Source organism: Sceloporus occidentalis, unplaced genomic scaffold, assembly GCF_023333645.1.
Source record: "Sceloporus occidentalis isolate IW3139 unplaced genomic scaffold, rSceOcc1.0.p SCAF_2, whole genome shotgun sequence".
Taxonomy (NCBI): Eukaryota; Metazoa; Chordata; class Lepidosauria; order Squamata; family Phrynosomatidae; genus Sceloporus; species Sceloporus occidentalis.
The window spans coordinates 94,471,457-94,495,207 of NW_028316982.1; the positions used below are offsets into that span (position 1 = coordinate 94,471,457).

The window sequence follows — 23,751 nt, forward strand, 5'->3', positions numbered from 1 at the left end:
TTGTTTTTTCCAATGATTATTCCAGCAAATAAAGCATTTTGATCCACAGTAATTTTGAGATTATTCACATTTGGATGCCTTGGTAATACTAAATTATTTTTAAGTTCTTTTCCAGAAGCAGAAGTGATCTAGAAGATGGTTTGTACATGTTGAGATGTTCTATATGCTTTTTAACAATTTCTTCCTTTTGGTGGAATTTTTGAATTCAAAATATCAGTTTAAGAAGTTGTTGATAGTAAAGTCAATAGTACCGTACATCTTCAGCATATGTAGAAAGATCCCTGTCCACCAGGTCAATTTTCTTAAATACTTGCACAGACAACAATTTTCATGTTACTTTATTTACTGTGCCCCTTCATAATTAACCAGTTGTAGCACTATTTTTTTGGCGTAGCACAGACTTCGTCAAAGTGGCAGTTTTGAAGGATGTCTCTGTATTGAGTCTTCAGACTGCTATACAAAGAAACTTTCTGCCCTGAGTGTGGAAATGGCAGCAGCTTCTCATTGAGCAGTATCTGAACCTTGTACTCCTCCTCAGGCGAGCTGGCTTTCTCACAGTGATAAAGCAGAAACAACAGGTTTGCCGCATAAGGGACAATACGACCGCTGCGGAACTCCCGGCCAGCTTGAACATTGTAGTTCTGAGCCTTAAGGGGCTCCTTATCTTTGAAGTAGCCCATCAGAGCAAGGAGCGGCAGAAGAGTCTCTGCATGTCCAAACTGGAAGGTCACAGGAGAGGAAATAGGCCTCGAACTAGAAAGATAAGAAGCAAGAAATCAAATTAATACAGACAGAGAAATATAATGACCTGTGCTATATAACTATTATAATGCAGTCACATCTGCTGTTATAGAACATTTGTTTCGCTTTTCATGATCTCATGATTAGCATTTATACAATTATTCAAAGTTTTGTTGTTGTCGTCTAGGCATGTAGCCATGACCTCCTCTTGAATTCTTCCCCTTTGTTTGATAGCAACACATCTCTCACTCACGTTCAAAAATATACTGCCCAAATTATTCCCATCTCTGTTCCCTTCCGATGTCCATCCCATTTCTTTCTACATCTAGCAGAAACTCCTTATTCTTACCTGAATGTAGCGCAGCTTATCTTTTGGGTATTATTTTCATTATATCTCTGCTTATGTGACCACTTCTCTTACTACTCAACAGTACTCAGCTGACTGAAGATCTTCTCCCTTATATGTTCTTGTTCTCTCATCTAACCACATATATTGTACCTCCTTTTCTTCTTCTTCTACATCCTTCCTCAAAAGTCCTACCTTCTAAATGATCTGTGATCTTTTTTAAAGCTTTCACATCCATCTATAGCCAACCTTTGGAAGCATTCTCCACATTTTCCTTGCTTTGTTTACTTTTAGACTGGATGTCACATGGTCAGCACTTATGGTAAAGTAAGCCAGAATGACTACTTCACAGTATTGTCATAAATCCAATTGATAATCCATCACTAAGACTGTGATGAATCTGAAACATATTCTGTAAATTATTGGCTTTTGGGACTTTCTCTCTCTCACTAAATGAATAGAACAACAACCCCCCCCCCCACAAAAGCCTACTTTCATTGTCCACAAAATACTAAAAAGCTACTCGCACTTTGAACAAAACACTACCAATATACAATGAGTTATAAAGTTGAATAAATCACCACCAAAACAGTATATGTTCCTTAGAAGACTGTAATCTACACTGAAAATTCATTAATATTAGATAGAACAGATAGCTGAGCAAGGCCCATTACTACAGGTTCAAGTTTTCCTTACATTCAAATGTAAAATGATTAAAAGCTATTCAGTATTTCCATTAGTTACATACATACATACGAAGTCCAAGTAGAAGCCAAAGCTAAAAGATAATAACATTTGCATCTACACAGAATAGTAAGCAGGGTTCCTGGTTTCTTGTGTATGAACTGGTAGGTGTAGCCTGTTTTCTCCCTCTTCACTATCCACAATAGAAAGAGAAGATAAACTAGGGATGAGTTATGAATCTAATGGACACCTTGGGGTGCTCCAGCATGGTGCCTGGTAACACCTCCTAGGCTCTGGCACACCCCCATTTTTTGCAGCTGGAAAAACAGCATTTTCAGCTGAACGAAGCCATTAAAATGATTTTTTTTAAGAAAAGGGGGGGGGGGGAAGGAGAGCTCTAAAATCCAGTTTCAGGAGGCTCCCTGCCCTGAAATATTCCCCAAACAGCCCAAATGGTAATTGGAAGCGACACACTCCACCCAAATGACATCCCCAACAATGTCCCGAGGCCCTCAAAGGTGTGAGGTGGGGTGACCCTGGCCCTCTGGGCTCTGTAGCATGTCCACCCTTGAGCTAAACTAGAAATGGTTTGGCATGTGGCCTGAATTGTGGGATTCTTTCTTCTTGGTCTCAAATAAGCCATGACTGTAAATCAAGAACATATCTTAGCTTATGAACACTGGAACTGTAGTTTGGATTACAAGAATAAATCATTTTTCCTTTGTTTAGCTCCTCCCCCAATGAAAAGCCATGGAAGGGTACAGTTGTGTTCCTGGAATCCTGGTTTACCATTCTGTGTAAATACGACTATCTGTTACATGCAAAAGTCAATAAAATGAAACTCTGGCGGGATACAGACGGGCAGGGGAAGACGTCTTGGAGGTGTATTCTGCTGAATACGGAGCCTCCAGACCGCCCACCCCGGGGGCGTGGCTCAGGAGATGGGGCTTCCACATGGGGGGCAGTGAAGACGCCTCACCTGGGGCCGTTTCAGACCCGGAGTTTCCAAACTGCCGCCTCGGAGGACGCTGCAAAGAGAGAGGCAGCTTCCTCACGGGCGGCCAAAAACGGGGCTTTTTTTTTTCCTTTGCCGGCTGGCGGTGCGCAGCTGCAGCGCTAAGCAGCGGCGGCAGAAAGCCTATGGGCACATTTAAAGTGCCCAAGCCCCTTTAAAACTTTTCCCCCCACTCTGCCCAAGAACAATGGTGGTCTCCTGCCAGCTGGTGATCAGCTGGTGTTGGCATCCTTGTCCGCTTGCACTTTGCCAGTGTCAACAGCATCATAGATGCCTCCTCTCCTTTGGTCCCCGCGCTCCTGCTGAATCTGCAATGCACAGCTACAGCTGTCTCCGCTGCCACCGCCGTCCCCCTGCCATCCCCCATCACCTCCCTTGTATATATGTAAATATTTACAGTTTTAGCGTTTTTTATTGTTAGGTGAAAATGGCACAGGAATGTGTGTAGGTGTTCACTTTAAAGTCCAAACTTTCCAAGCAGCGCATGCGTACATGTTGCTCTAGGGTTAGGGTTAGGGTTAGGAGTCTTAAAATGCGCTGCAGCTGTGCTGCAGCTTCCACACCTGCATGGCAGCTGACGCTGCAATTAAAGCCTGACTGCAAACTGCGCATGTTCCAGGACCCCGACTCATTATGCGACGCAGCAGACACGGAGCTTTTAAATGGGCAACTTAAATTAGCGGCATAGCAATTCTGACGTTCCGGTGCAGCAGCTTACAGATGGAGCTGCGCAGCTGCGCATCAAACGGAAAAGAAGCGGAGAAAAGCAGCACCTTTTTAATGCCGCTTCTTCCCGCTTGGGGCGTGCGGGGGGCGTGTTCATGGCGGCATTCAGGTAAGGGCCGTCTGAAAGCTCTACCTTCATGACGTCATGAATACACCCCTTTTTGCCCGTCTGTATCCCGCCTGTCTGATCATTTAGAATCTAAGTTTAAAGTATTCTTACTCCCCAGTGCCTGTTTTTAACAAGTGCATTTTACATAAGATACACAGAATTTTATGCAATCTTGTTCTTCAAAAGTAGCCACATGAATCAGGGGGAAACACTTGGAACACTCATTTCCCTAGGATGTATTATGAATGTGGAAGGGATTTCCCATATTATTTTGGGAAAAAGAAAATTATACTGCACAGAAACAAACCAGGTAGCTCCTACCTAAATATACTGTTCATATAAAAGAAATGAAACTTGGACCAATAGCTAATGTAAATGGATGATCAGCAAGGTATCCAGCTTACTTCAAAAGCATATTTCTGGCAACGTTTTAAAACTAAAGCCCAAATTTCAATGGGAACTTCTGGTTCCAAGCCCTTGGCGGTACAATTGGTGGGGAGTTCAGAAAGGAGCTTCTCAGTGGTCACTTTCAGCGGTCACTTGTTAAAAGGACATTGCCCTTCCTCCAGAAGACCTTTCCTATTTAAATAAGGTTGCTACTGAAGGAGTTTGAACTGTTTGAGTACTCTTGTTTCTCTATCACCAAAGTGCTTTTAATACATTTTGATGGCATCTATTTCAACTGTATTGCTACTACCTATCTGTCTTTAGTAAATGAGTAAGTAGGACAGTGTCAGAGCAAAGTTTACTGGCTTCCCATTTATTCAGGCAAAAGGTGATGTTTGGGCAACTTTTTGTCCCATATGATGCCAACATAAAAGCACCACCTACAAACAAATGCAGAGTTTGATTGGCTTGCAAAGAAGGTGTTGCTCCCAAGCTTGAACTCAAGAATACCTGATTATAAAGCTTCCATCCTATCTAAAAACTATGTCACTTATGTAACAATGCACATGAATGTGTGTATGTGAACATTAAGCAAAAAGCATCTCAGAAACCAAGCAATGATGAACGTAAATTACAGAGATTCAGGTTGTATTTCCACTTTGGTTTTAACCGTTCACTTGATCACAAATGGTGATCAGGAGTTCTATGCAAGAGAAGACATGGGGTTCCCTACAAGCAAGGAATGGGTGGGCTTGCAAATAAGGGACAGCACAGCCTGGCATTTCTTTGCCACATCACTTTCTTTCTGTGTTGACTGTGGAGGAAATGAGGCCCATTGGGTTGGGGAACCAGGGAGCCCCAAGAGGCTTTGGTGCCGGAAATGGAAGAAAGTCCTGATCTCCTTTGATTCCCATGCAGAATCAGAACAGACTCTTACTATATCAGACCAGTCAACCATTCTACTGGATATCCAGAAAATGAAAACTCCTTTGTAGCATACAAATCAAATGGTCTGGAGAAGAAACCAGGAGCTGCCTATATCTCATCTACTTGCCTTCTATTGGCAATGCAGAAGATGACACTGCTTCCTGCATGTCCAACATTAAAAAAGGAGAATTACCTCACATACACACCCAGGACTTCCTATGACAATTCCTCAAAGCTAGAAAATGTGTACAAGACATCCAGCAGGGGATTTTACTTTACACTGTTACACATGTCATCATTTTCACATGTGTTCATCAACACAAATTATGGATGTTGGAAAATCGATTCTCACGACAATCGGGATGCACACATAGCGTGAATATGCATTTGGTATTAACATGTAAAACACTCCTAAGGTAAAAGTGAGTTTGTCATATTTATCCTATCTGCTTCCTTTAAATCATAAGTCAACAGTGGCAGAGGCAGCAGAACTGGGCACGGAAAGCTGAACACTGAATTGCCATAGTGCCCCTTATGTTGCCTTATGTACCACCTGCTGTTCCAGTGAAAACAAATCGTCTCTTATCAGCATGCTAATCTTAAACGAAAAAGCAAAAGCATAATATTCCAACATCAGTTGTCAGCTGATAACTTAGTAAAGGAAGTCATTGGGTTTGCAAGTACATTCTGATAACTTATGAGAATAGCACTGCTCATGGAACAAGTTTAAGAGACTTAGATAAATTGCCTTACATTATCTATAGCTGGCTATAAGGAACAATGCTGGCAGTTAACTCTGCAATTGACTTTGTCACCTTAAATGGCACCCACCATATGAGTACAACAGTTCAGTTAAACGAACTCTGAAATGTTCATTGGGCATATTGAGGAACAGAGGCTGAGGCAATCCTCCCAGCTAAGTTTTAATTCATCAGAGAACAAATAAGGGAACTTGTTTTTCAACCTCAGCTTGACATCTGAAATACCATTGCAGGTATGCAAACTATTGTTTTCAAAATATTAAAATGTGATATAACCCTTAAATACTTTATTTGCTCTGCTATATAGTCAAAAACAGAATCAAACATTCCATATAACCATTCTAAACAAAGTTAATCTCTAAATACACACGATTAATACATTCCCAAGTACACTCCCTTTATATTGGCTAATAATAATAAAGTCTTTCGGTATAAAATGGTGTTCCTTTTCAGGCTCTCAAAGTATTTTTTCATCAATGTACCCCCTAGTTTATATGAAATCTCATACCACAGCAATGAATTATCCAATTGTACTTTCATAATAACCTGATTTAAAATCTTGTATTTAGACACCACGGATCTTTCAGTTCAATGCACTCATGTCCCAGTGGTAGCTCATGTGAAATGTGGCAAATAGAGCCTACATTTACATAAAGTGACTGGCAGAAGTATTCACCCCCTGCCCTTGACTTTCCATATTTTGTTCTATTACAACCTGGAACTGAAACTGAATTAATTGGCATTATTACCACTTGATGTACACAAGATATTCAACACTGTGCTGGTACAAATTGTTTTTATTATGGCGCAGAAGATAAGAAAATAAAACCAAACTGGTGCCGTTGATTGCATAAGTATTCTCCCCTTGTTCAACACCTTGACCATTGGACTGTGGGGTCACCTCAAAGTTCACTGTCAAGGAGAGGGTGTCTGGAGTTTATGGCTTTGGTGTCACTGATATCCTGATAACACATAACTTTATCTTGCCTCTGTTCAATACCAGTGAAGTAATTTTAGTACTAAACTAGTACCTGCTGTCAGTAATGGACTGGATGAAGGTGAACAATCCAGACAATACAGAGAAGTACTCCTGGTCAGAAAAGGCAACTCAGGCAACAGCATGTGTTAGATGGGGGTCACGCTACCTTTGAAATTTCAAGTTCAGAGTTTGGGTGTACACACCAGGACTCAGCCCTAAGCCTGGATATCCAGGTTTCAGTGGTGGTGAGGAGGGCTTCTGCACAGCTGAAATTAGTGTGTCAGCAGCACTCATTCCAGGAGATAATTTTGTCTATGGTAATTCATGCCTTGATCATAGCCCATTTGGATTATTGTAAAACACTGTACAGTCCTCCCGCTGTTCTCACGATCTTCAGACTCGTGTCCCTTGCTTATGCATGAAGGATGAACAGAGGGGGCAAGAATGGGGCATGTGTTCAAGCAAATGGGGCTTGAATATAAGCAAAACTCCATTTTTGCAAGGGAGTTGAGAATGGATCCCCACAAAAAAGGAGGGGTGACTGTATTTGACGCCACCTCAGGAATAGTTTAGAAACTTCGGCAGGTCCAAATTGTAGCAGAAAGATTGTTGACTGGGACTGTTTATAGAGATCACATTAACTCCCTTGCTGCAACAGCTCTACAGGGCTACCAGGCTGCTTCTGGGCACAATTCAAAGGACTGTTTATGACCTGACCTGACAGCCCAGTCCAGCCTGGGTCCTGGCTATCTGAAAGATCATATCTGCTGCTATAGGCCTGCTGAGGTTTTAAGATCCCTAGGGGAGGGCTTTCACTTACTTCATTACTGTCACAGGCACATTTGGTAAGGACACATGACAAAGCCTTCTCTGTATGTGCTACAAGGCTGTGGGATTTCTCCTATAGGTGGCCTTTTTTTAGTTTACAGGCAAATAATTATTTATTTTGAGAGGTTTTTGGCTATCAATTTGTTGCTGTTAAGCTATTAACAGATCTTTTTAAAGGGGGTGAAATACTTTTATATGCATTGCTAAGTTTAAAATGGTTTTAAATTGTTTTTTAAAAATGCTGTTTTTAATAAGATAGTTCATTTTAATTTTTCAAAAAATGTATTATAATTTTTTTTAGCTGTATGGTGTTTTAATTTGCGCTGTCAGACACCTATTGGGAGAACGTGAGATATATATTAGTTGTGGTGGTGTTCCCTGAAGTCGTTTCTGACTTATGGTGACCATAAGGCAAACCTATCATGGGGTTTTCTGGGACTAAGAGTTTGGGACTCACTCAAAGTCATACAGTGGGTTTCCATGGCTGAGCAGGGAATTGAGCTCCGGTCTCCAGAGTTGTAGTCCATCGCTCAAACTACAACACTGCGCTGGTTCTCTGAAATATACATTAAATAAGTAATTTTTTTTTTAAAAAAAAGACTCTTTGTGTAAAACTTTACAAAAGCTTTAAATTGTAAGGTGATCAAATATAAAGGAGATCAGGGTTTCAGATTTTTAACAGCTGTATAAAATAAACATTACTAAGTATTTCTTTTACCCCTACGTTACAGGTTGCACATGCTAAAATTGATTGAGGGGGCAAAACAAAATATCCACATATCAATATTTTAAAGATTAAAAGAAAACAAGATAATGAGGTAATTAAAAAATACCCTTGAGAAGAAACTGTGGCTTGGTCAAAAATCTGGGAAAGGGTTTTGCTCTAGTTCAAGCAAGGCTATATCAATAACAAGCAAGATTCTTCTTGATGAGCTGAAGTTTAAAGGTTCCAAGAAGAACCATGACCTCAACAATACTAACTGCCCATTTATACCAATATTAAACAAGAAGTCGACAGGATGTCTTTGGGGAAATATGCATACTTAGTATTACAGCCTAGGTCAGCCATACATACAGAATGTTATATACACAAATATGTGTTTGTGTGACTGAGGCATGCCTAAAGATGTACACTATATCTAAGTCTTAAATACAACAAGGATAAAGCACTTTGTGTTTGTTATTGTTGTTGGTCTGTACCTTCAAGTCATGTCTGACTTATGATGAACCTATTGCAGGTTTTCTTGGCAAGATTTGTTCAGTAAGGTTTGTCTTTGGCTTCCTTTCAGGTTGAGAGAGTGTGACTTGTGTAAAGTCAGCCAGGAGGTTTCCATGGCTGAACCTAGATTCAAATGCTGACCTCCAAAGTCCAATGCTCAAACTACTACACCATGCTAACTTTCATGTTCTGTAAGCTTTTAAAATTCAATTTATTCAAAAATGCTTAACAGGTTGTGTTTTTACTGCCATCAACTGGTAGGAGATAGAACAACACTGTTTCATAAAGTTCCTTATTAACACCAAATGAGGTATGTTGAAAGTATTTCAAAATCTGAATTTCAGGAAGGGTTTTTACTGTGTTTTTAAACAAAATGTTTGCATTGCAAATCTGGGAAGTGGTGCAATGAAGGGGAGGGAAAAATAATCCTTTCTCCCTATAACATTTCTCCAACCTAACCCACTACTCCAAAATGCTGTTATGAGCTTTCTCTGGAAAACAAATGTGTCATACAGCTAGCTACCTGTCTGCTCTTTCCTTCCCTGAGTTAATAGTTGAACCTTGGAAAGATATGTATCTGTTGGAGGGTGGTGGAGTTACAACAAGGGCTGCTTCCCCAATCTTCAAATCAGCCATAGCAGTGTGCAAATAAGGATTTAATAAGAAAAGCCTTTAGCTTATCCTGGTGAAAAATTTCTCAAATAATGCATACGTTGGCTCCTGGTTACTTTCAGAATCTATAAACCAGAGGTGGGCAATTGAAGAAAAATAATGTTTTTGCTAAATGAGATATATGTCCAGCCACTTCCTGTCTTTTAAATTTTATTTCTGGAAGTTTATGTGGCCCCCAGAGGATACCAGGAGCCACATAAATTTCCAGAAATATGTTGAAATAAAAACACAGGAAGAGGCTAGAAATCCACACCTTGTTTGGGCAAAATATTATTTCTGCTAAACAGTGCAGGGTGTTCTTGTGACATATTTGAAAAGTGAACTATTGCTTCTGGAGTTCCCTGCCTCCCCGCCCATTATGAAGCCACTGTCTATCATAATCCAGATGAGTACTGTGTGCCACAAGCACAAAAGAAGTACACGGACAAGACGTGAAACCACAATTTCATCTACACAGCAAACCAGTAAATATATTACATGATGCATATATGTAATATCTTATCAAGAAATCAAGCATTTGGCAATTATCTTCTAAAGACAGGCTAGAAAAAAAAATTACCCAGTACAATTTAATTTTTGAAGTTTATCTACTGCTATTGTTTTGTCTTTTCTAAACACACATTAAGGGTTGAATACTGATACCTCAAAATGAAAGAAACTAGATAAACTGGGACTACTAATTGAAAAACAGACAACATTCCACAGATACACCATTACCACAGCATGCAGTCATGAAGAACTTTAAACTTCCTACCAAGATGTACCAACCACTGTCTCTTAGAGATGTCAGGCTACCAAATGATAACAGGATGTCAAAGAACAGTATCTCCCTTGCTAGCCCAGCTAAGCTGCTGGGCTGGGAAGAAAATGGACATGGCTCATCCATCTTCAGGAGCTGCACAGTAAGTGGTCAGTGGTTACAGGCTAGACTGCTGTTGCTGTGTGCCTTTAAGTCATTTCTGACTTATGATGACCTATCATAGGTTTTTCTTGGCAAGTTATATTCAGAAGGAGTTTGCATTTGCTTTCCTGAGACTGAAAGTATGACTTGCCCAAGATCACCCAGAGGGTTTCCATGGCCAAACAGAGTTTTGAACTCATAGTCTTATGCTCAAACCATTACTCCACACTGGCTCTAAAAACTCCTTCTTACCTTTAGACATAAACCTCTGTGGAAATGGGCTACTGATGCCTGGTAAGATAATTATATAATATTAGGACAACTATTAGACCCCCCCCCCCAAAAAAAAAAAAAAAAACATCAGTTTTTATTCATAGGGAGACAGCAATGTGCTTCAACAAAGTTCCTGCAGGAAACAGTTGCAGAAGAACTTTTTGAAACTTTGACAAATAATGCTTGAGTTGAATTTATAAGGCCCTTGATGTTCACTACCAGGAAAACTAGGATGCTGGTCAATTGCTATAGCATTATGAAGCACAAATTCAGTTTCCACTCAGGTACAATCAAGAAGAGAGCCAGTGTGGTGTAGTGGTTTGATCACCAGGCTGCAACTATGGAGACCACAGCCACACTCAGTCATGAAAGCCCACCGGGTGACATTGGGCAAGTTACACTGTTTCAGCCTCAGAGGAAGGCAAAGGTAAACCACCCTCTGAAAGAATAAATCTTCCAAAGAAAACTACAACAGATTCACTTTAGGATTGCCATACGTCAGAAATGATTTGAAAGCACACAACATCTATCTAGAACAGTTACTTTGATCCATACACTGTCAATTTACACAGTGGCTAATAAATATTAAATTCAGGGATCATTACTCCCAATAAAATTGTACATCTTTTACTAATTCTGAGATGTTTTGCCATTTCTCCTTTCACTATTTACTATACACATATGTATATTTTGCTTTTGAGAACACCAGAAAGCTTTACAAATTGTGGTCCAAATATATCAAGGAGGAAAGATATGTCTTAATACTGTCAGGCATGAAATGACAGAATAGAATGTGTCTTTCTCCTTGTCCTGAAATCTGCCTCTCTAGACCCTTTTACCTTTTACTCTCCATAACAGCTTGGTCCATACGTTTGAAGATATCCTGGAAAAGATTGCAGCTGGAGCGGCTGTTGATATCATATCCATATCCCCTCTTCCAATACTGCTTTAGATCATTCAGATATTCAAGTATCTATAATTAGACATTAAATCTCATGTTACATTAAAACAATTACTTCAGATTCAAGAATGCCATCCCACCTCATCCCCCTCAAACAATGGATTCTTTCATTCTCTTCTCATCTGTTTTATTTATTTATATTGGCCAAAGAGTAGAAAAAATATGAAATAGTGTGAAAAGTGAAAATATTGGAATGTTAAAAGCCAGAAATAAAACTAAAATTACTAAAACAATAAAAACAATGACAGAAAAACAGCAAAGACTGAATGTTTGTCAGCAGTTAAAGGTCCAAGCCTGCTTTCTAAATGATATCAATGACGATGTTAGGCCAATTTCTTTCAAGAGGGTATTCTACATAAAGGTGGGCACTAATGAGAAGGCCGCCTAGACAGTGGCACCCAAAGAAGGCCCTCCCAAATGAAGTAAACAGACAGGAACATATGGAAGTAGGTGTTTCTTTAGGAAAGATGGTTCTTACCCATTTAGGACTTTGGCATCAAAATTGTGAATCATGTCTGGAAACTAACTAGGATGTATGCCTTCTCCATGCCTGCATGATGATGGTCAACATAAGAGACTGGAAAACGGGGCACAGTAGAAGAGATTCTCTCCTGATCAGAGAAAGCCTCTACCCTAACAAAAATACAGTAGTGTAAAATGACATCTCTCTGGGATGGGAAAAATATTTTGCTATTATTCAAGTAGTTACTGTATCTGAGGTAGGCAACCTGGTGCCTCTTTTCAGTCTAGCAACCTATTGCTTTCTTCTCTTTAATCTAATATAAATCTTGCAGTGAATAGTGGAGGTACTACAATTGACTACGCAAGCTAATCCATTCCTTGGCCACAAAACTGCTTTCTCTCATACTAACTCCCTCTTATGGTATGTTCCTCTGAGTCAAATCCACATCTTCTAGAATGATAAAAGGTCCCCTACCATCCAAGGCAATCATAAAAGTCATGTTGGCCAGGTATTATAGGTACTGTAGTCCAACATATGTAAAGGGTGCCAGACTGGATGAAGCTGCCCCAGGGTTTTCTCAGAGGCATCTCACTCCTGCTGATGGCAGATTGCTGATTTCAACAGATATTTGTCTGACTGAGCCAGGTAATTTGCACTTACTTCAAATATCACAACTCTTCAAACTGATGGTTGAAGAGATTACTCCCTGGGACCATGGATCTGGTCTGCATGGTATCTATACTAACATCTGACAAGTCCGGAAAAAATTAAATAATGGGGGGAAAATAAAAGTGACAGTACATCTAATATGTAGCCCCTGTGTGTTATTCAGGAGCTTTCTATGGTGATGTTGTTCCTAACAATAAATTATTAGCTAAAGAGAAAGAGTATAAGAATTTCCTTTTAACTAGCTCACATAGGCCCGTTACAGACCGCCCGGTTGCAGCGTGGAGGAGTCGCAGCAGCCAAACCGCGCGACTCCTCTGCGCTGAAAAAAAGGAACGCGAAAATCACGCTCCTTCCGGCAACCCGGAAGAGACACCACAAGTGCCAACGCACGCACTTGCAGCGTCTCTTCCGGGGTGCGACGTCAGGACGCTGTGCATCCACGACGTCAAAATGGCGGCACCCATCTGTATAGGGCGCCGCCATTTTGACGCACTCATGATGTGCAAGGGGCAAGGCGTGTCAGGAAGCGCTGCCCCTCGCGCGTAATCACGGCGCGACAATGGCGCCTCTTGGGCCCGTCTGTAACGCGCCACCGTTTTTAATAACAGAACACACTAAATATTATTTTTGTATGTCTTCAAGTCATTTTTCAATTTGTGGCAATTCTAAGGCAAACCTATGACAGGGTTTTCTTGGCAAGATCTGTTCAAAGAGGGCTTGTCACTGCCTTCCTCTAAGTCTGAGAGTGTGTGAATATACTGGCGCTATGTTCTAAATATCCACAAGCCAGTACAAAATTTAAAGATGCCAATATGCTCAAGTAAGTATAGCTTGGAAGTCCTAGCAAGCAGTATCTTTTCACAATACGCTGCAACATTCAATTCTACAGATGTATGTGTTCAAAGCTAAATTACTTAGATGCAGTACTTACAACAGCGTCATCTTTACTGAAGAGTGAACACCAGGGAGAGTTGATCCTTTTTATTGTTAGCCCAAAGGAACAAGTGAAAAATGCCACCTGAACCAAATCTGTAGTAAAGATAAACAAGTTGACAAGCACTATGTTGACACTCACAGAGATACTACAATCCAGCAACAAAATACTCAGAAGAATGTAAAAATTCTCAACTGTGTACAAAACATATTTGTTACATAATGGTTTTGCAGGTGCAGCACAAAGACAAATAATTCAGGAGCAAGATCACATCTATGGAGGGACAAAATGTGAAACACAGAAAAACCCAAAAATAAATCCCCAACATGTAATTCTCCTCCCAGCTCTCACCACTTTCAGCTCCTTATCACCACTGTGTAAGAGGATATGCAGCACATCACACAGCCTACTACTTCATCTACAATCTTCTAAATCCACTGTTTACAGGAGACGACATATATTTAGCGTGAACTGAACAAAAAGAGATGAGTCACAGAATCTAGAGTTTAATATAACTATTTATATTCTTGACATGGTGTACACATTGATATTAAACATTTGTAATGAGTTTATTTGATTAGTATGAGCAAGAATGTGACAATGCCTAGGGATTTATACCTGTGTCCTTCTGGATATGCTCACAGGTCTATTCAACAACTTGTCCAATTGATTAAAATTGCCAGCTGTATAAATAAATGTAAGTCTTGTTTTAAGACCATAGGCTAAAATTTTATAAGCATCTTATTTATATTATAAAAACCATAATATGTGTCTAAATCCTATTGTTTGATTCATTCAGTCAATTAAATTTACCTATGCACTGACTCACTATCCAACTGATTGAATGCGTCTACTCAAGTTGGGACTAACCAACAAAACTCTAGCTGTACTCTGTTTGCTTCACTGTAGTGAAGTAACATTTAACAGGAAAACTAACTGAATTATTTCACTTCCCTTTCTTAAAGAAATATGTATTTTAATAAGTTGTATTTTTTTTCTCATACTTCTACTATTGAGGTTTCCATATTACAAATACAGGGAAGGTTCCATGCTACAGCATATGAAATTAATATTTCTTACTGTATATAGACCAGAGGTGGCCAAAGTACAGCCTGCAATGCATAAGCAGCCTATGAACCCCAATTTTGGCTTCGACAAGAAGACAGTGTGGCTTTGAGGAAACAGTGTTGCTTTAATAAAGAGATAGGATCAATTTATTTTCTAGAAAACATTTCTCCCCAATATCATCTTGTATGCTGATTGTTTCATAGATGGCTGACAGACGAGAGTGCAAATCCAGAAGATAAATCTACTGCTTCTCTACTTTAAAACCTACAATATTCTTTCTTCCATGTTTTACCCCAAAACATTTGTTTAATTGCACCAAGCTTCAAAAGCAATTTCCTACGCAGGGATGAAAATAATCAGAGGCCTTACTGGACATGATGACCTGGTTGTACTAGATTGTAACTATACAAACAGGCATTAATTTCATAAGGGCTGTAATTCTGTAGTGCATCATTATCACCATCACCATCATAATCACAAAATCTGTTGTCTTCCTAGAGGTTCTACAAAGGGCGCTGAAAACAATATCAGTATAATGGCACACGATCAGGATAAATATATATTGTTAGCTTCTAGCTACTGCGTTTGATGGTAATGGATGTTTTGTTTGTAGTGATGTTCTATTGTAAAGAAGTACTGATGCACTGATATAGTAAAGAAGCATTGATGTCTGCTTTTACTATTACCTGAGAACTGCACGAAAAAGCTGGCAGGCTATTTCCACTCCGCACTCCACAGGTTTTTCCAATCATCTTCTATAGAGTGTGGCTCATAGTTTTCAGTTTTCACTCTGAGTGGCAAAAGTGTGCACACTGTGCAAGTCATAACACATGCAACTGCTATAGTTTGGTACAAAATAGGCAAGTATTACATGCTGTCTATTCTCCTTTAATAGCTGTGCACATTGAAAAACATGTTCAACATTCAATACATATTTGGCCTTTAATAATAATGAAAACAGATAACAATCACAGGCAAGCTTAGAAAGACTCAAGATAGATTATTACCTGCATCTAGGTCAGTCACTGGTAGACACAAGGATTTTGCAATTTTCTCCACTACTCCGTTCATCTCAGGACCTTGCTTGAAAGCATCCATCTCACGCATAGCTGTTTTATTGTCTTCTACGTCTTTTACAAATTTTTCACAGTGATCAAAAAATCTCATCAGTTTGTCATTAATTTCAAATGTTTCTGACAATATGGCTGAAAAAGAAAGGTATGAAACTAGTTGAACTCAATTGTATAAACTATCTATACAACTGTACAGTTTAAATGTTGAGTTATAAGCAATGCTGAAGTAAAATCCTGGTTTAGTCTTACCTGTAATTTTTCAAAAAGATAGAAAATTTAAAAAAATGTCAATTATACTAAGATATTTGTACTATTTATTTATTTTATTTACATCTCACATTTCTCTAATCACAAAATTATCAACCGCTTCTTGAGGCAAATATATTATTGTTTGAAACATTATTTAATGCTTCATAAAATGCACTATGGTCTGTGGTATTTTAACCAAAAAAGTAAATAATTCAAATATACATCTTGAAATATATTGGAAATGTTACTTTCTTCCATGTAAGTAGGTAAGATGTTGTTAAGTTATCAGATCCAAGAGGAAAAAAACAACAATCCCAGCACTAATTTTTCACCTACATTATCAAAATGAGCCTTGGTGATCTAACAAAGGAAAACTAAGTGTTGGAGATTTAGACTGCATCTGCACTGCAGAAATAATGCAGTTTGATACCCTATTAACTGCCATGGCTCAATGCTATGGAATCCTGGGATTTGTAGTTTATTGTGCCACCAAAGCTCTCTGGCAGAGGCTAAATATCTCACAAAACTACAAATTCCAGAATTCCATAGGATTGAGCAATAATAATAATAATAGTAGTAATAATAATAAAACTTTATATCCCACCTCTGTCATTGCCGATTGTCAATGCACTGTCAAACTGCATTATTTCTGCAATGCAAATGCGCCCTCTGTTGTAGTTAAGAGTATACAAAGACACAGCTGTGTTAGTCTGTATCTGCACAAAAAGATAGAAAGGAATATTCTCTCTGAGACTGAGAGAAAAGAGGTTGTAGCATAGGTATTGGTAGACTGTCTAGTTCATTAGATGCAGGGAGTGATGCCTGCGAGGACAGACTTTTATACCAACCTATTGGAACAGTCTGTCTTCATGTTTATGAATGTGATGAGTGAATATTTGTTATTCAGTTATTGTTAGCTGACAGCTGAGCTTGACCTCCTGGTCAACAGGAGGCTTGATCAAATCTCTTTCGTGGGCAGTGTTTCTAAGTTTAGTCACCTCCTACCACCTTATCTTATGCACAATGGGCTCAGGATGTAATAGGAACTCTGAATGGTGTTTTTCATCCTGTGCCCAAGACAAAAGATCAAAGGCTGACCAGCTTCCAACTTTACCTGAGGCTAAGACAAAGAGGCTTGTTCTTTATTATTTCAAAGTAGAGTCTGGATGTCCTAAATACCTTAAAGGTACCAGATGCATCTAATCTCTGGTTAGTAGATGAATTGGAGGCTGCCAGTTAATGCCAGGTGTAGCAGGCTATATTTCACAGGAAGGAGCTGGCAAAATCACCGCTGAATATTTCCTGCCTAAGAAAACACTATGAAATTGGGGAGGGGGGTCACCATAAAAAATATGCACACACACACCCCCATTGAATGCTGATAACTGTTAATGTAAGGATGACTGTTGTTGCGTGCCTTCAAGTCGTTTCTGACCTTACATGGGGTTTTGGCCAGTTTCTTCGGAGGGGGTTTACCACTGCCATTCCCTGAGGCTGAGAAAGTGTGACTTGGTTTTTTGTGGAGTTTTTGGGCTATGTGGCCATGTTCTAGAAGAGTTTCTTCCTGATGCTTCGCCAGCATCTGTGGCTGGCATTTTCAGAGACTGCTTCAGAGATGCCAGCCACAGATGCTGGCGAAACGTCAGGAAGAAACTCTTCTAGAACATGGCCACATAGCCCAAAAAACCCACAAAAAACTGTGGCTGCCGGTCATGAAAGCCTTTGACTCCACAGTGTGACTTGGGTTTATATAGCCAAGCCAGGATTTGAACCCTGGTCTCCAGACTCGCAGACCAATGCTCGAACCATTACAACATGCTGGCTCTCAAGGATGACTGTACTGTAGTTAAAACTTCAGTTTCATTGTTTGTTTTCAAAAGGATACGTAAAAGAGAGCTGGCAACAAGGGGGATATTAAATATATTTAAAACAGTTTATTTACTCCCCCCCCCCAAAGAAAAACACTTTCACTTGCTGTGGTCCTCAGAGGACCCAATTCCTCCATCACACCTCCTAAATTTGTATTTATGTATTTTTGCCCACAATACCCCAAGGGAGAACCTGGGCAATTTCACCATATTCCTAGCCCACTCTGGACCATTCTAGGCCTATGACAGGCCCTCTCTGGACCTAAAATACCCAGGTAGGGCTGGAAAAACATGCCAAAATGGCCTCCCACATCCTCTCAATAGCAGATGTGAGAACTGGACAGTAAAAAAAAAAAAGCCAAAAGGAAAAAAAGCAATTTGTTTGAGATATGGTGTTTGAGGGATGGAGAAGAGTGCTGAAAATACAGTGGGTGACCAAGAAGTCAAGCAAATGGGTTCTAGAACAGATCTAGAAGAGAAACTTGAACTCTCATTGGAAGCTAAGATGACTAAATTGAAGCTGTCATACTTTGGCCACATCATGAGGGAAAATGAATCATTATTAAAAACAATCATGCTAGGAAAAGTGGAAAGCAGTAGAAAGAGAGGGAGACCACACACCAGATGGTTAGACACAATCAAAGAGACCACAGGCCTGTACCTGCAGGACCTGAGCAAAGAAGGAGAGGACAGGGAGTCTTGGAGATGTCTCATCCATAGGACTGCTATGAGTTGAAATCAACCTGAAGGTAGCTAACAGCAGTAACAAATTGGGGGTCAAAAACAGTCCAAGGGGCACACACTGCCCACAGGCTGCACTTCCCCTGCCCCCGTCTGTACTTTTCAGTATGTGTTGAAAGTAAAGAGAACATTTCCTTTAAATTGTGGAAAGAAAACTGTGTGTCCCACTGAAACATGGTAACCTGCCTATAAGATTTCATATTTAAAGACAACTAGTTGTTTAGAAATTTAGACATACATTGGAATTTTTTTTAGTTACCCAGCACCTAACTCTTAGAGCATTGCCTCGCTCTTCTCTGATACTGAAGATGTCAGATCTTTTCTAAACATAGTATTCCCACATTGTTAGTGCCGGACCCATAAATGCAACAACTAGGTACAAATTAAGTATATGCCACTTCCAAAATCTGCATGCACACAGAACACAGTAGTTATTAGAAATGTTTTATGTGCTACAGCATTCCTGTTTCCCATGTTGTAATTAATATGAAAATCACATGTAAATTTAACCAGTATCAATCATACTGGTTTTTCAGCCTGCGAAGTTTAGCTTCCAATGTATATCTGAATGTTTGTCTGATGTATATCTGAATGTCTATCTGAATCTCATTCCTACACAAGGATACCCATCATGTGTTGTTGTAAATTATGCAGGAGCCTCAATGTAAATTATTTTTAAGCAAAACCATATAAAAACAAGTAAGAAAACCTTTTTAAAAATCCATTTTAGGACCCAACTTTGGAAAGAGGGCAGGTAACACAGAATGAATATTTTGGAAGTTAAGGGGGGGGTCAGACCTGGTTAATACTTGGAGGGAAGACTGTCAATGAATGCCCTTGTCTCTGTAGGCTCTATTTCAGAGGAAGGAATTGGCAAAGCAACCTCTGAGTATTCCTTGCCTACAAAAATCCTAGGAAATTCATGGGATCACCACAAGTTGACAGGTGACTTGAAGCCATATACATTCACATGCACAAATGAAGTTGTGTATAATTTGGGTTTGCTTCTGTTTCAGAACAAGGGCTTAAACCTTGGGCTTCATGGGTGGTTTGGAGACAAAGGTGAAGAAAAAGAAGTGGTGTCATGCAGCCTTCCTCAAAGTGGTGCCTTTAAGGTGTGCTGGCTTATGTTGGTGAGAGTTATACTACACTTAGTTGAGGAAGGGAGGAATAGATGATTCACTCTGTGATTGAATTTTTAGAAAACCCACAGTTCTTTGGAATCATCTGATTAATTCATACAAAACTAGAATGGCAGGAAAATCTTATCTGGTTTGTATCTAAACCAGACTTCTGTATCCACTGTCAGTCAGAGAAGGTACTTCTAGTAAAAGAACTTCCCCTTTTCCCAGCATCTGATATTCAAAGGTATGCCTTCATGTCCCAACATGGAGCTTCCGCTTCCCTATCTTGACTGACAGATGCTGTTAATTCCTATCTTTCTTTCTCAGAATGAAATCAAGAATGGATTGAAAGGTGTGGGAACCAAGACAGTGAGTCACCATGTTTCTTTGGCTCTGCCTGATCAACTCAGAGAAACTTAAAGTTGTGTTGTATTTTGGGAACTGTGATTAACAATACTTTTGGCCACTGTCAGAACTAAAAAGAAGGATTTATGATAACAACACATAACTTAAAAGTTAGTTGTGCAACTAAGAAGATCCATAGCAGAAGAGCATATTAACATTCTTCTCCAGTATTTCAGTTTGACAGTCCTGACCACCTACATCCCTTTCCTTAGATGGGGCAATGAATGGCACAAGTATCCAAGTTAGTCTCCTTCAGTAGAAAAATGAGGAAGGGCCACTTTCACAATCATATAAATAAGCTTTATTTTTGTTGTGTGCCTTCAAGTTGTTTCTCATTTATGGTGACACTAAGGCAAACATATCATGGGGTTTTCTTGGAAACACCTGTTCAGAGGAGGTTTGCCATTGCATTCCCCTAAGGCTGAGAGTGTATGACTTGCCCAAGGTGGGTTTCATGGCTGAGCTGGGAATCGAACCCTGGTCTTCAGAGTCGTAGTCCAACACTCAAACCATTTTGCCATGGCTAAACTGAAGACTGCCAATGAATGGTAAGTGCTGGAGGCTATATTTCAGAGGAAGGAACTGGCAAAATCACCTCTGAATATTCCCTGCCCTTTTTTTAACTGATGTTGTCTTTGTGTATGTGCCTAGGAGCGAGGTTTGCCATGGCCTTCCCTTGAGGCTGAGAGCATGTTGCTTGCCCAAGGTCACCTAGCAGCTTTCATGGCCAAGCAAGGAATCAGAACCTGGTCTCCACTTGAGGCCTTAATATTATTGTGTACTGCATCTGAAGACATGGGTTTATAAGCATCAGGAAAAGACCTGAAAGCAGAAGACAAAATTAAAAGGACCACAGACAGCCAGACTTTACAACCAGGGATGGGAGTTGTCCTTCCCCAGCTGCTGGACAACTACAGCTAAGCCAACAGAGCCAATAATGATGGATGATGGGAGCTGAACTCCACCAGCTAATGGAAGACCAGAGCGTGCTTTAGCCAGCGCAGCCAATGATGGGGATGATGGGAGCTGTCCTCACTCAGCTACTGAAGGAACCACAGCTAAGCCAGCATGGCCAATGACAAGGGATGATGGGAGCCGTCATCCCCCAGTTATTGGAGGATCACAGCTAAAGAGGAATAATGGGCACTTCACTCTGCCAGCTACTGAAGAACCTTAACCAACATGCTTTAGCCAGCATAACCAATGATGGGTGATGGGAGGTGTCCTCCCCTGGTACTGAAGGAACCACTGCTAAGACAACAGAGCCAATGAGGAGGGATGCTTGAGGCTGTCCTAAACCACCTAATGGAAGATCACAGCTAAGGATGGGAGCTCCCCTCTGCCAGCTACTGAAGGACTACAACTGGCATGCTTTAGCCAGCATGGCCAATGACTAGGGATGATGGGAGCTACCTCCACCAATTACTGAAGGATCACTGCTAAGGAGGGTTATTGGGAGCTGGACTCTTGCCACCTACTGAAAGACTACAATTGACATGCTTTAGCCACCACAGCCAGGGGTGAGGGATGATGGGAGCTGCCCTCCACCAGTTTTTGGAGTACTACAGCTAAGCCAGCTCAGTCAATCATGGGGGATGATGGCTGCTGCACTCTTCCAGCTACTGAAGGAAACATAGCTAAACCAAGAGAGCCAACGATTGGGGATGATGGGTGCTGCATTGTCAGCTACTGAAGGAACCACAGCCAAGCCACCATAGTCAATAAAGAGGGATGATGGGAGCTGCTCTAAACCAATTAATGGGGAATCGCAGCTAAGGAGGGATAATGGGAGCTGTACTCTTGTCACGTCCCGAAGGACTACAACATACTTTAGCCAACACCTCCAGGAATGATAGGAGCTGTCCTCCCCAGGTACTGAAGGAACCCCAGCTAAGCCAGCAGAGCCAACGATGGGGGATGATGGGTGCTGCACTCTCAGCTACTGAAGGCGCCACAACTAGGCCAGCAGAGCAAATGATGGTGGACGATGGGCGCTGCACTCCCCCACATGCCTTGCCTATGTGTATGTAAGAGGGAATCGGGGCTCACCGTCCTTGTCTGCGGAGCCGAAGAGCGCCACGCGGAGCCCCTCCCGGAAGGCGGCGGCGCTGTCGAGGCAGCGGGGCTTGGAGCTGCTGAGGAAGGCGAAGCGGCGCGAGGGGCCCAGGAGGCTGGGGAGGCGCGAGGCCAGGCGGCGGGCCAGGGCCTCCATGTCCCGGCGCCCTCGGGCCGCCAGCTTGCCGTCGACTTCGGGCCGGGGCCAGAGGGGCCAGCGGGCCAGGCGCTGGGCGTCGGGGCAGGGCGGGCGGGCCTTGCTCCTCTGGACCACGCGGCCGTGGAGGCGGGCCAGCTTCTCCACCTGCTTCCGGGTGGGGAAGCGGGTGCCGTGGCGGAGGACGGCCGTCAGCTGCAGCGGGACGCAGGAGGAGGCCGGCAGCGGGAAGCCCGTCAGCGCGGGGCCCAGGGAGTAAGGGTCGTCCAGGAGGTAGCGGTTCAGCTCCTCGTAGCGGGACTTGGTGCCGAAGTAAGGGCTCAGCTGCGCCGCCGTCTCCGCCGAGGCAGGCACCCCCGCCATCAGGAGGAGAAGGAGGGGGACGGAGAAAGCACAGAGCGGCCGCATGAGGAGATGTTGCAGTGTCGATGCTCCCTGAGAGACTGAGCCTCGCTCGCACAAAATGGCAGCCACGCCTCCTCCGTTTCCCCCGCCTCTTTTTCTGATTGGCCGAGAGAAGCCACGCCTCTCGTTCTGATTGGGCGACGACTCCCAACACTTTTTTGCCCTCATCAAACATGGCCGCCCGCTTTCATGCCGCCCTCAATCAAAATGGCGGCCGCTCCACCTTCTTTCCCCCTTCCAACTTTGGTGGCCGCCTTTTTCACTACAGCTCCCAGAATTCCTGTCGGTTGGCTAACCTGGCTAGCGCTTCTGGGAGTTGAAGTCCAAACCGGATGAGGGGAACCTAAGTTTGGGAAGCACTATCTGGGTGCATCCTACTACACACCAGTGATTCCCAAACGCTTCTGGGAGTTGAAGTCCAAACCAGCTGAGGAGACCAAAGTTTGGGACGCACTATATGAGTGCATCTACATCAGTGATTGCCAAACTTCTGGCCTTCTAAGGCTCCTAGAAACACAAACCATTGGCCGACATGGCTGAGGCTTCTGGTGTTGTGGATTTCTTTTCCTTAGAGAGGCCAGGAGTAGGGCTGCCATAATTGTCCACTTTTACCAGGGACAAAATGTAGGACAAATTCAAGACCAAACTGTAGGGCAACTGCAGGACAAAACTCAGCTCAAAATGTAGGACATTTAAGGTCCACCATTTTTCTTCAATGTCCTACATTTTGGGCTGAGTTTTGTCCTGCAGTTGTCCTACAGTTTGGTCTTGAATTTGTTCCACATTTTGTCCCTGGTAAAAGTGGACAATTATGGCAACCCTAGAGGAGTCATGATTGAAAAAGAAACAGAGTTTATTTAGCTGCAGCGTTGTTCAGCCCAGTAGGAAATTCATCCACATTACTGGGAACTCCGAATTTAGGGTTGCTATAATTCACTACCACCAAAACAGGACAAAATCTAGGACAAATTGTAGGACAAAATTTAGCCCAAAATGTAGGACATTCAAAGA

General features: G+C 41.6%; 1 protein-coding gene across 1 annotated transcript; it reads right to left on the reverse strand.

Annotated features, from left to right (window-relative positions):
• Positions 1-22,759, reverse strand: LOC149318730 (multiple inositol polyphosphate phosphatase 1-like). The gene is made up of 5 exons (XM_089510356.1): positions 22,173-22,759; positions 15,671-15,868; positions 13,593-13,690; positions 11,408-11,541; positions 1-753 (listed from the first exon to the last, which is right to left on the reverse strand). Exons 1-5 carry the CDS (start codon positions 22,741-22,743, stop codon positions 378-380), a joined length of 1,377 nt encoding a protein of 458 aa, XP_089366482.1. The 5' UTR covers positions 22,744-22,759; the 3' UTR covers positions 1-377.
• Positions 22,760-23,751: the final 992 nt, after the last annotated feature.